Below are 13,799 nucleotides of genomic sequence, written 5' to 3'. Positions count from 1 at the left end.
AACTGGAAACAAACTTTATTATACACACACAATAATTTCTATGGGAAATTCCACTCAAACTTTTATGACTTGTCATCCCTCTTAGTATTAATGGGAAATTCCAAGAATTACAGATTTCACACCATTTGAGTAAGTGACATTCTGCTTAATACACATTGCACCAGCAAAACCTGCCAGCACAGCAATTTCATCTGTAGCTTCAATTTATTACAAAATGAATAAATCTTAAAATTAAAGTGCAATATTGAAGCTAAATTGTCACCATTCATTCATTCATTCATCTATTTTTTTGTTAAATACTTCATCCTGTTCAGAGTTGCGGTGGGTTCAGAGCCACCTCAGAATCATTTGGGTGCAACGCAGGAACACAGCCTGGACAGAGTATCATCAGTATTTATTACAGCACAAGCTATACATACATTTATTTGTTACTTTCTGTCCTTAACTAGTATTATTAAAGCTCATTACTCAGTGTGTGTGGTACTCACCCCCTTTGGAAATTGTGAACCACTGTAAAAGAAATATATGTTATTTGAAAAATGTTGTGTTATTATGCTAATAGACTTATTCACTGCAGGGTCAATGTGTGTGTGCGCGTATGATTTTTGTGCATGTGCGTATATTTGTGCTCGTGTGTACACGTCTTATTAATGACCAGCTCCACAATGACCCTTCTGAAGGTCATATGCCAGGCCTCGTTAGCACTGCCTCCACGGCGACATGTCAGCTGTCGGGGGGGGGAGGTTGTGGAGGTAAGAAGTCACTAATTACACAGACTTACACAGAGAACTGCGCTGAACTCTTTTTGCCCTTTTTCTTCCTGATCCGTGGAAGGGATGGTTTATAAAAATTGTATTCATTGGCACAAATTATTTGTGGGCATGTTTTAGGCATAATATAATCTTTCTTTTGGAGATGAGACAACTCTAGTTGATACTGATTAATTTCCAAAAACAATATTCAGAGTCACTGTTGAAAGTGACTTTTTTCAGGCCAGATTTGTTGTTGTCCCTGTGCTTGTGTCACTAATAGAAAAACTAAACTGTGTCACATTTACAACATAAATAATTATTTTTAATGTTTTGTTATTATTTTGCGTTTTTTTTAAATGAAATTAAGTAACACTTTATTGAACATTGCTCTGCATATTTTAATTCCTCATCAATTTTTATACTAATTCTGTACAGCTGCTTTGTAACATCAGTTGTAAAATGTACTATATAAATACATTTTGATTGGTTGATTTAAAATAATTGAATTCAACATATTGGGAATGGCATATTTTGTGTGCATTGAAATTCTGCTCTGAATATTTGCAAAACAATGGCACATTGAGTGTGTTCCCAGTGATGGATATGTAACTTATTTTCTCTTTGAAGGTTAAAATACAGATAAAACATCTAATTTGACTTGATTTCAAAATCAACAGCCCAGTGACAGAGAAACACTTGAATATGAAGAAATAATTACAAGACGCTTCAGTGCAAAAAAAGAGTTAGTTAGCTTGGGTTGGTCTTATTTACCCTGAACCATATTTTCAGGCAACTGTAAATTATTGAATTATTTTCGTTCATCAATATGTCCTCTAGATGGCAGTGTTGATTCATGTTTTGCAGGTATGGCCTCGTCAGTGAAGTGGGGTTCTCTCCATATCTCTCATAAGGCTTAGTCCATGTGTGGCATTCAGGCACACTGATCTGAAGACTGTTAAATGGATTAAGTGTTGAGCTGTACAAATAGACTAGGAGACAGTAGGGTTCATTAGAGAGAGTGACATCGCTCTGGGTTTATTGCCCATTGAAGCCAATATGCAGAATCTTGCAGAAACTCATGTGTTACTAACCTCAGAAAGAGCAGATATCAAGAACACAACAGACTGAAAATGTGGAAATGGCTTAGTAGTATTTTACAACATGCTGCATGCATTAGTAAATACAATCAGCTAATTGCAAACTGTAAAATTCCATAAACATACACTGTACATGTGCTCTGACCCTGTTTTTCAGTTTCTACCAGACAGACCAGTGAACAGAACTGTGATTTTCATGCTTGTATTTGCTCTGATTCATTAATATTCTTTACAAAACACAGCTATGATAAATAGCCCTGAGACAAAAGCTCTGTAGGCATCATCCTGCTTGGAGTCTGAGCTTAACCGGCTCAAGTGGCCTTTGATGGCTAAAGTAAACAGTGGTGTATGTGATGTTTGTGTATATTAGCATTTGTCATCTTTGTGTTGCTCTGAATTCTAGCAGTCTGATCCCTGGCAGTAAGGGTGCTTCAGTCCCCATCCCAGACTTCACTACATTTTATGTAAATCTATTTAAATGGGGTCTTTGGTGTTTAAGTTTGCACACTTTTGTAGACTCTTTTGGGACATTTTGAACCAAGTGTACCTCTGTGTGGCATTCTTGCTTTTACTGTCTTCATATTTACTGTATAATCTGGGGAATGTCCTAGGTTTCATACAGTTTTTGTAGTTTTTTGTGTGTCTGTGACTTTTTCAGCCAAGAATGAGGCTCATAGGCTTTTAGAGTTCAGATCTAATTTTGTTAATTTAAGGTCGTATGAAACCTCTGCCCCATTGAAGTTGATAACTTTGGATGGCGTCTAATTAATTTGAACCGTCTTCATCAAGAATGCTTGGTTAATGACCATGAAGTGCCGCATGGTTCGATTTTGGGATCCATTTCATTTGTTTTTCTTTTTTGCTTAATGTAAACTATCTGTCTGATTTTCAGTATCACCAATGAAGCAGGAGCTTCCATCTACAGTGTCAGTCAAGAGGCAGTGAAAGAGATGCCAGACCTGGACCCGAACCTCAGAAGTGCAGGTAACTACCACTTATGTATGCTTTTTATAAACCTTAGCACAGGAGAAAAGGTTTTGGTAGAAATACTTTCGGTAAAATATATATAAAATTATTAAATATACACTTACTATAACGCATTACACTATTGGTCATATTTTTTCTATTTATATCTATTGAAAATACTGTCATTGATACATTTTTTAGGGGAAAAAAATAAATAAAAAGCAGTATTTCAGACAGCTGAATGTGTTTGTGGTGAGTTAACCAAACAAAAACCTCAAAAATGTATAATAACATCAAAAATGAGAACTATTCTCTTTTAAAATAAATGAATCTAGGAAGTACATTTTAGCAGTTTTACAATCTGAAAATAGGTAACTTCTATTCCATGTTCCTGACTTGCTACACTAGCAGTCTCTACTGTCCTGTGAACATTTTACAGTAGATGGAACACTTACTGTGAATTCTGAGGATTTGATAGTATTTAGCATGAGAACGATGTTGAATGACAAGTTCTGGATCAGAAAGAATAACCACTCCAACTGATCCCAAAGATATCAAATATTGCTCCATCTACACAGTGCTGGGGGTCTTATTTAGATGATGCATGACTTTAAGCAATGTGAGGTCACGCATATTTGAAAGGCAGTGTTTTTTTTTTTACAGAGATAATATACAAGATGTGTGCAGTTCTGTTTGACAGCAGTAAAGTAGAGTAATTAATTTTGTTATAATTAGCTATTAAAACATTTATTTGTTCATTCATTCATTCATTGTCTGTAACCGCTAACCTGGAGGGGGCGCCAGTCCTTCACAGGGTGATACATACACACACACACATTCACTCACACACACCTATGGACACTTTTTTTTTTCCCAATCCAACTACCAAGTTGTGTTTTTGTACTGTGGGAGGAAACACATGAAACTCCTCACAGACAGTCACCCGGAGCAGGACCTGAACCCTGGAGGTGTGTGACTGTGACACAAACTTGCGCCAAAGTGCCGCCCATACTCTATTTAACGTCGTTTAATTAAAACAGTATTGTACAGTCCTATCCTGACCAAGTCCTGCATTGTTCAACAAAATAATTGCTGTTGTCTTTGTTTACACTTTTTATCCATTTTGAGGCTGCATAATCTTGTCAGCTTTTTAATTTCTTGCATATTCACAATTTTAGATATTGATAATGATTCAAATAATCTAATATTAAAGTATAACCTAATTACAATGTGAAAACAGTTGTTCATAACTTATGAAAATGATTAATCATTCAGTTATTTAGTTATTGATCTGGAGTTGTCTAGAGATGTTTCGAGTCTACCAGACCTTAAAAACCACGTCTGGATTAAACCTAGCCCTGCAGTCTCATCTTTCCAACTCAACCCGTATTCAGCTCAGCTCTTTCCCTGCCATTTCAGTTATTTCAGTTAGCCTGGTCTGCTCTATCTGACAGTAATTTCATGGATGGCTGCCTCTGGGCAGCGTCCTTACATCATTTTTGTTTTAAGGTCAATAACATAAGCTGTGCTTCAGCAAATGACAACAGACTGACTCAGGGTTTTAGTTTTAGAGTTCAATGCCTTGCATTATTTACTGGCCTCACTTTTGTCATCCGTGATCCGACCAGATCTGTGTAACTCATTACACTTCTGTAAAACTGGACTTTTCAATCCCTTACTGTGTCCCGGACCACACAGGCCTTCTCTCTGCAATCCCAAGCACAAAAAGCGCTTAGATAAAGTCTGGAAATGGCTCAAACTCTCTCAAAAACATGATCTGAGAATTATTCCAGACTTCCTCTATAAAAGCAGTAAATCAATGTGGGATTTATCATAAATTTTCCTCTGGTCAAGTGTAAGAGCGAGCTGGGGAGCTATATTTATCCTTTTTACGAAAGCTGTAAGAAATTGTAGCACTTTGTATTGGGGGTGGGGTGTGTGTTTGTATGTTTTACTGTTCGCACATGTACATATTCTACATCATTTGATATTTGGATTTTAATTTATGCATTAAATGATTTAATTAAGATGGGCATCCTCCTTAATATTGGTGTTCTCATCACACCCCTTTATAGTATTCCTGACTGGGAGAGACCCCTAGTGTGTAAACACTGTAAAACACACGGGATGGGTGCTTTTCTGTTATTGTCTTCTGAAAAACGGAATCAGCTGAGTAATTCTCCTTGCTCTGCTCTGGCAGTCTTCCGTCAGTGTGCTTGTGGTCTTTTAACACCATCTGAGTAGAACTCCTTTTGGCTTTTGCTTGTTCAGTCTAAAGGTGCTGTTAACAAAAAACCAGTAGAGCCAGTTTGTGCAATCCTTTTTGCATAATCAGGCCCTACCAGCTTTCAGTCAACATTGTTGGGTTGAACAAACGCTCTGATTGGCACTTTGTGACTTTTTCACACTAATAGGGCTGTGCCTGGAAATGCGCTCACGCCATTATAGGGAAATTCCAACTTTTTTCAGACTTCCTGTGTAATTCATTTGTGAAGACAGAAACAAAGTTATTCAGAGCGGTAAGAATTTAAATGCTCTGTTCTAAAGAAACTTACTGATTGAAAAATTGTTCACAGTGCTGGTGATTGGAACCAGACCTCCGAAATATTTAATGCTTTTAAAACCTACTTTGTTTGGAATGGCTACTGATTTCATTACCTGATGACGGAGACAATGTTTTTACTATAGTTTCGGCAAGTATTTGGTGAGATTATTATTCTATATTTATGTATTTATTTATTAATTACATGTTTTTGATATTTTAGGGAGAAATATTTTTTGGTTTAATTAGTGCCAATGCACTGTAATCACCATCTACAATGCACAATTTTTATTTATTTTTTATTGTCTCCAGTTCCACTCATCAGTTTGTCTTCTCCTATGCACACACTTCCAGCCTTGGCATGATGGAGGCAGACATGTGCTTCCTCTGAGACACAAGACCAGTCCACCTCTTGTTTTGGACTGCTGCTGATACAACATCAGTGAACAGCTTAACACACGCTGGAGAATGCAAACTGCCTGTGTCTGTCACATCAGCTGATAGACTCCTATGCTAGCAATCACTGTGAGTGAAGGAAAGGAGAAAGTCTGGCCTATCAGAATGAAGCTGATTGTTTTCTGTGGGACATCTGGCCTCAGTGATCTTCTGTTGATAGGACAAACATTTAGTCCGCTGCACCCCTATCTATCTTCAAACCTCTGAATGAATGAAGAATGCCATATATCTGTATCTTTTTCAAGTTGTTTTTTTTAAATATATTATTAAATGTTCTTGTGTCTGAATGCAATCAGATGCTTACAGCAATGTTTCAAGATCAGTTAAAATCCAATCCTGTTAAAATCAATTATAAACATTCACCACCCAAATAGTTAGGTACACTTACCCTATCTAAATTCACTGTCTATTTTATCAACGTCACATATCATTATGAGAGCACTTTGTAGTTCTGTAGTTACACACTAGTCTGTCTGTTTCTCTGCACAGGTTGTTATATAGATATACCCCTTTCACCCCATTCTTCAATGGTCAGGACCCCCCATTCAGTGCTGCAGTGATCCTGACATGATGGTAGTGGTTGTGTGTTGTGCTGATAGGAGTGGATGAGACACAGCGATACTGCTTTATTTGTAATTTTTTTTAATCCTGTCAGGACGCCACCCACAAGACACTCTTGGCTGGATGATTCATTTTGGTGGACTATTTTCAGTCCATCAGTTACCCTGTATCCACTAATTGATTAGAGGATGAACAACACAAAGTTTGCTGCAACAGATGTGCTCCTGTTTGTGAATTTTCGTTTATAAGGTGGACACATCTACAAGGGTAGGTGTGTCTAACAGATTGGACAAAGACAGCAGCTGTGTCTGATCTGCACATTAACACACCAGTGTCATTGCAGCAGAGAATGATTCACCACCCAAATCAAACCTGCTCTGTGGTGGTGCTGATCATTCAAGAACAATGTGAAAGTGGGGAAACAAAAGTATGCAGAGAACCAGATGGTCTACAGTGTATAACTCTAGACTGATGCAATGCTGATCCAATGGATTGGAAGTGTAGATACAAGGTAGAAATTCCTAATAAAGTGGCCAATGAGGGTAGACTAATGCTGATACTATAATAATGGCAGTATTTCTAAATGTGTCCATGACAATTATAATTGCATCGTTAATCATATTTTACTGAAAGCTACTATCACAGTAGGCTGAATGTTTTATTATGTTAGAGCATTTATAGAATCTGTTATTCTGAATGTTCAAGCTTGTGGTTCAACAAATAATATATCCATATCAAAAAGCCAGGTGAACTGGCTCATCAGCATGTATTTGTGTGACTGGAGGAGAGCGTTGGTTGGTACTGGACTCGTTGGCTAGCTGACTGTGTGTAATACCTGCAGAGCTAGGTGAGGCTGAGACTTTAAGTGGGTGATTGTGGGTGGAGGGTGGAGGTTGGCTGCTGTAGGATGATTGCCAAGCCTCACTCTGTGTTTCTGCATTGAACTCAGTGGGAAGTTGCTGCCTGCAATAATATTTGCACAGGGATGGAGTTTCAGCACAGGCCTTGTACAGCATGCACAAAAGCTCTGCTCTCTCTCTCTCTCTCTCTCTCTCTCTCTCTCTCTCTCTCTCTCTCTCTCTCTCTCTCTCTCTCTCTGTCCCTCTCTTCCCCTCCCTCCCCTCTTATGGCTATACAAATGTATGATACAGTTTATATGTCTCTGTCTTTCTGATGTTTCCTGTCTTCTTCATTCTCTTCAGAATCTGTAAAATCTTGAGTTTTAATTTTTTTCTCAAATTAATAAACACCAGTTTCAAGTATTAGCTAGGACTCTTCAAACCTAGGAGGGTAGCACATGTTTCCTCTGAGACATGCAAAGTCAGCCAGCACTTCTTTGTGAATCGTCACTAACACAACATCATATGACAGCTCCAAAGGCTTGGAGAACATTAACGGTCCAGGTTTATCTCAGATAACAGACCGTACTATTTTAATATTCTCTCTCTGACATCCGCAACGTTTCTCCTTTAGAAATCACAGTAATTCTCACAGAGTAGGCTGTAAGTTTGTATAAATTATTTCCAGCTCATGACTAACTGGATGTTGAGAAATGAAACTTTATCTCAGTACCACGTTTAGTGTAAATATAAATGGGGTTGAAATTTAACAAATGCTACAGAACTAATGAATCATGTAAAGTTACTAATAAATAGGATAACAAAGGCACACCGGATTTTCTGTTTCTTCCTGTTCACCCTCCAGGAAACAGAACTAACAGAACAAGTGCATCAACCTTATTTTTCTCCCCACACTTTATGATACTGGCCTGTAAGCAGATTGAATTGCCCATGGTTTGTGGTATATTTCTCTTAAACTGAGATTGTTCAGGATTGTAAACTGTTGCTCCTTGCCTGTGGTGTGAAACTTACTGGGGTGGGGAAAAAAAAGCATGTATACATCTATGTAGGATATATATCTGAGGACAAGTCTGTCTGTCTCTCTCTCTCTCGCGCGCTCTCTCTAATGTGTTTGGTTTGGGGCATGTGATGGTATATTCATCTGTGGCAGAGGCTGTTAAATGATCCTGTCATGTGTTCGCACTTAAACATCATTGCATGTTTGTTGATTTTTCTTTTCCAGCCTCTCAGCCAAGAGCCAGACTGAAAGGCTTTTAAAGAGTTCAAATGTAGTTTTGTTAAATGAAGGTCATATGAAAGCTATACCCCACTGCACTGGAGTTGACGAATTTGGCTGTGCTGCAATTAATTTGAACTGGTCAGCCCTATCTCTATCAACAGTTCTATGTTAATCACTATACTGTGAAATGCCAGACAGGTTAGTCTTGGGAGCCATGTCATTGGTTAATTTCTTCTTTTTTCATTTCTGTATTTCTTTCTATATTTGATCTGTCGTGCAATTTAATGAATGCGTTATATTTCATTATTAAAACTGTTTTCTGTGTTTATTCCTCTGGGTGCTCTGGTTTCCTCCCACAGTCCAAAAACACACGTTGGTAGGTGAATTGGCGACTCAAAAGTGTCCGTAGGTTTGAGTGTGTGAGTGAATGTGTGAGTGTGTGTGTTGCCCTGTGAAGGACTGGCACCCCCTCCAGGGTGTATTCCCGCCTTGCGCCCAATGATTACAGGTAGGCTCTGGACCCACCACGACCCTGAACTGGATAAGCGGTTACAGATAATGAATGAATGAATTTCTGTGTTTATAACTAACTTTTTTTTGTTTTGTTTTGTTTTGTTTTTTTTGTTTTTTTGTCTGTTGGATATGTGTGTTTTCTCTAATGTTTGATAGTGATTATAATTGTAATTATAATACGGGAGTGGGAGAGCCTCACACATGAGCCTGTAATTGGTTTTACCTGTAAAGTTTATTAGTATAATTAATGAACCTGTGTGCCGTACCATGCAGCCTTGGAGAATTGGAGAATTTGTGGAGAAGTTCTCATTTGCATAGCTAATCTACGCGTAATCAGATCTGCTGGTTTATTAAAGGAGTAATTTCGATGATCCCCTGGGATCTTTGTTCCCTCTTTGTTTCCATTCTTTCTATTCCTGCACTGAGAATGGAAGCTGTTTCTACAGAAAGTAGCTGTTTCATGTTTGTGTGATGTTTGTCATTCTTTTTAGTTTCCATTGGAAGGCGTGTTCAGGATCCTCTTGCAGAACTGGTGAAGATTGACCCTAAACATATTGGCATTGGTACTTACCAGGTCAGTCACATGACACTGCTATAATACACACCTCAGAGCTACAGGAAATGACAGGTAGTTTTACCAAAAGTCTCTTATTACAAAAGTGTACTGCAGTAAAGATAAACCATGGCAAAAAACCGATATCATGCAACAAGAGCTTTTATAATACAGTTCTTCTCAATCAAAGTCTAATTTAAAATGAAGGGATTCAGTGCACTACATCATGGACATAAACAATTATTGAATAACAAAAAATAGACTTGAACATATGGCATTGATTTTTTTTTTTTTTTTAGCTTTTAATAATATAATCAGTGTTGTAGTAAAGGCAAAATTAAACAGCACATGCATTGAATAAACAAAAATTTTATCTGTATTTAATATATAAATAATGTGTATTTAGCAACCTGTTATATCTATTGCAATTAATTTGATTGTATTTGATTGTAACAGATACTACAGGAGCCCTATTGTTAAAGCCATTAATTTATTTTAGTCTATTCAACATAAGTCAAGATTATTATTCATGGTCTGACCCCGAGGCATATCTTAATTGCCGTCCTGATGGCATTAATCAGTCATTGTAGCTCATGAGACAACTGAAAGCACACTGGCTTTGTTTTCAACCTGATGGCGTTTTTGTTTCTGTTTTGAAATTTCTCTAAGCTTTAGAGTAATGTTACACTCTTTCCCAACTCTCTAACACGGGGTCTTAAAATTTGAGAAATTGTCTCTGTATACAGGAGTCAGTTGGACTGGTGAGCTAATCCCCTCTACTGTCTGTTTGCTTTTGCTGCCTCAAATGGTGCGTAATCCATTCTTCTGACACAATTAATTCAAGTTTGCCGGTAGCATCATATGTTGATTCAAAACTCAGGCCCAGTCATATCCTCTCTTCTCTTTCTCTGTCCTCCCTCTTCTGTTTTGCCACTCTGCTAGCTTTATATCTCTCTCTCTCGCGCTCTCCCTCTCTCTCTCGCGCTCTCTCTCTCTTATTAGAAAAAGTGGTCCTCAACTCTGGAGGACCTCTTGGCAAAATAAATGCAGATTAGTTCACTGTAGAAACAGTTTGTTGTTTTTAGGAGGCTGGCGATTCAGGAAAGGGGATAAAATTGAATTTGTGTGTTCTGAGCTTGTACTGTGTGTGTTGTGTTTGAGAGTTCCTTTGCAATAGAAAACATACAGCGAATCTATCTGCACCCAAAGTAAAGGGAACAGAAAAGAGAGCAGTTTTAGCTGCATCAAAGGTCTCCAAATTCAACATGTTGTAAATAGTAGTTTTACATTCACAAATGATTTTTAAGAAGCTGAAAGTATAGTGTAATAACTCTGTGTCTAAAATGAAAACTACTCCAGTGGTCTTAGTTCTTACTGACTGATGTGATTCACTTCTTAATTTAGTTAGTGTTACTTCTCTCAGACTGCACCAACTCAACAGAAAATCCTCAATATATTTACAAACAAAAAAAAAATCAAAAGATCCAATTTTGTAATGGAATCAAAGTCATGGTGAGAATCGGATCCAAAGGATTCTTGCACTATTTGAGCTACTCTGTGTTTTTACTGTAATATTTAATGATGATGAAATTTTGATATAGTGGAGATTGATTATTTGAGACTGCAGAATATTTCTCCAAATGGAATAAATGTATCCAATATTTTTGTATTTATCAATAGATTACTCTTGTTTTTAATCTCTCTTCTGTTTTTTTAATTGATGCCACGTTGCCCTTATTTTATGTGTTATGAAAGCTTTGGGTGCAGTTTATCCATACATATTTCACAAATGCTTTTAATTGCTATGGCATGCTAATTTAATATTAATTGTTTCACTCATTGACCTTTGATAGTATGTCATACTGCTGTTTCTCATTATTGCGAGCATAGTGGGATTAAACCCTGTTCTTGTTTAAGAAGGTTCTGAGTTCCACAGACCGAACCACATCACTAAAAAGAACATGTTAGTTCTTCTCGGTGGTGTATTACACTGACTGCATTTACATGCAGCGACTAATAGCTGATTTAATATGGAATATTTTCATGTGTATACCTTAATCGGAAGAGATAGGTTGTTGGACATTTATCTTTTGCTTTGTCTTTAATAAGTACATGTGTAAGTATATTTTCTTGAGTTTGCTGAAATGCTCGTCTCATTTTGACCGGACTTGTGACGCTAAATGGTGCTCTGTGCATGTGTGTAATTTTGGTGCTGATTATTGTAGTGTGCGTGTAAATGGAGATTATCATCAGAGTGTTGAGAGGAGTTTGATAAACAGTTCAGTCTTAATCCATCTTTCCATGTAAACATGACTACTAAGCTTTTCAGATTAAACCTTTATAACATTTGCCTTGTAAATGATCTTACCTTGTTGACTGTGAGAGAAATACATTTGAAAAATAGTTGTCATAACCATGTCCTTGAAACATGGTCAAAATATTCTGAATTTAATTAATAAAATATTGACCCCTGCACGTTTCAGTACTAACTCGATTACCGAAGTATTATACTACATTTTGTTTCCCAACCAACTTTCAAACTGGAGCTAATTTAAAATGCTTATTCTTTCCCTTGATATTCTCAGTTTCGACACTTTCACTATTAGGCAAAAAACTGTTGAGCTTCCTATCTCTGTGTTACAAATGATTATTAATGACTTTTAAGGTGTTTACAACTTAATTAATAAGCATGTAATGAACAGCCTTTTAAACATTTTATAAACATGCTATTAAATTCTCTTGCTTGCTGTCTTCATCTTAATCCATTGTGAACTCTCTATCTCTCTCTCTCTCTCTCTCTTTCTCTCTCTCTCTCTCATATATACACAGACTCACACACAAACATACACACATTATTTGTCTTTTTTACCCTTGTCTTATTTCTATTTTATAGAGAGTTTTTCCTGTACTATTTTGTGTGTGTGTGTGTGTGTTTTGAAGTTTCACTGAACACACACACGTCTGTCAGCACCCCACGTTTATTTACCCTGTCACATGATCTGGGAAGGGAGAAAGCAACACGAGCTGCCTCTCCCCTGTACTGACATGCTGAGTGATGAGGGAGGCTGTGTGTGTGTGTGTGTGTGTGACCGAGCAGTAGGTCAGTGTACAAAGTGTTGTGTTTTCTGTTCTGAATACGAGGCTATCCTCAAATCACTGTGCGAAAAAGTGCTTTATCCCCCATATGACGTCTGTGAGATTAATTTCATCCTTTAAGAGCCAACACAAAGCAATATGTGGTATTATAATGGACTGATAAAATCAACATTTATAAAATGTATGGTACTGGTAGTAAAGAGTAATTGATACCACACTTTTGTTTATTTAGTTTACATGTAAAATGGCCATTAAGTATCCATTTTTCAGCATTGATGAAAAAAAAATCTAAAGAAAACGTGAAAATAACAAAATCTGCCAAAGCCTTGAAAACTCTCTCAATATCCACTGCTGAAGTGCCCTTGAGCAAAGCACCTGACCAACAACCAGTGTCCTGACCCAGTGTTCCTCACGCACTGGGAATGGCTGCCCTTCTCTCCTGTGGCTGTTTGTGTGTCCCGGAGGCAGCATGTGATTTGGGGGAGTTCTCGCTAACGAGTGGAAACGGCGATGTCTAAACTGGGAGAAAAGTGAGCATAAAAAAGCAGTCTAAGATTATGAAGGCCTCTATGAATTGGCAATGTGTTTGTAGATTCCTCTAGCATGTGCCTGGCCTGTGGAACTGATTCCAGGCTGGTTTGTGGATGATGATTTGCAACACATCGCTGTATTTGTGTCATGAGTTGTCAGTCACTGGGTGGGTGGGAGTGGGGTTGTATAGTGAGACGCCACTCACTGAGAGATAGACAGAGAGAGTGTGTTCAGATTTTCAGAGCTGCTTAAAGGTCCCACAGGACATATTTTACCATTTTACCCAGCTGTGTGAGAAAACAACACACATTCTCACACACAGATATTAAAGCAACTGTCACTCTTCTACACGCGCTCTCTTTCTGTCTGATTTTAGCTGTTTCTGTTTCACTTTTTTCCGTGACTTAACTTAAATGTCACAATAATTAAAGACATTTTCATGAAAAACACTGCATGTTTAAAAGCAGAGGCACAATGCCCCTGTGTAGTGTTACACTATGAAAATAAAGCCACATTCATGGTGCATAAACAGACTAAATCGTGTGTAATATTTGTCCAATTCCTGTCAAAATTGACAGATTAATCCTATAGATGACCTAGAGATGATCTTATTCTACTTGAATGCATTATTTTACCCAGTTAAAGCTTTCCCC

The 13,799-nt window shown here is 37.5% G+C and overlaps 1 protein-coding gene across 3 annotated transcripts in view; it reads left to right on the top strand.

The window, feature by feature from the left end:
* Positions 1-13,799, top strand: part of srbd1 (S1 RNA binding domain 1) — a 122,178-nt gene that overhangs the window by 35,404 nt on the left and 72,975 nt on the right. For all 3 annotated transcript variants that reach the window (XM_066679752.1, XM_066679751.1, XM_066679750.1), the window contains exons 14-15: positions 2,742-2,833; positions 9,458-9,540. In XM_066679752.1, coding sequence (XP_066535849.1) covers positions 2,742-2,833; positions 9,458-9,540 — 175 coding nt within the window. The remainder of the gene's footprint in view (positions 1-2,741; positions 2,834-9,457; positions 9,541-13,799) is intronic.

Source organism: Hoplias malabaricus, chromosome 8 (assembly GCF_029633855.1).
Source record: "Hoplias malabaricus isolate fHopMal1 chromosome 8, fHopMal1.hap1, whole genome shotgun sequence".
Classification (NCBI taxonomy): domain Eukaryota; kingdom Metazoa; phylum Chordata; class Actinopteri; order Characiformes; family Erythrinidae; genus Hoplias; species Hoplias malabaricus.
Note: the sequence above shows the minus strand (reverse complement) of the source record. Positions and strands in the feature narration are given on the sequence as shown.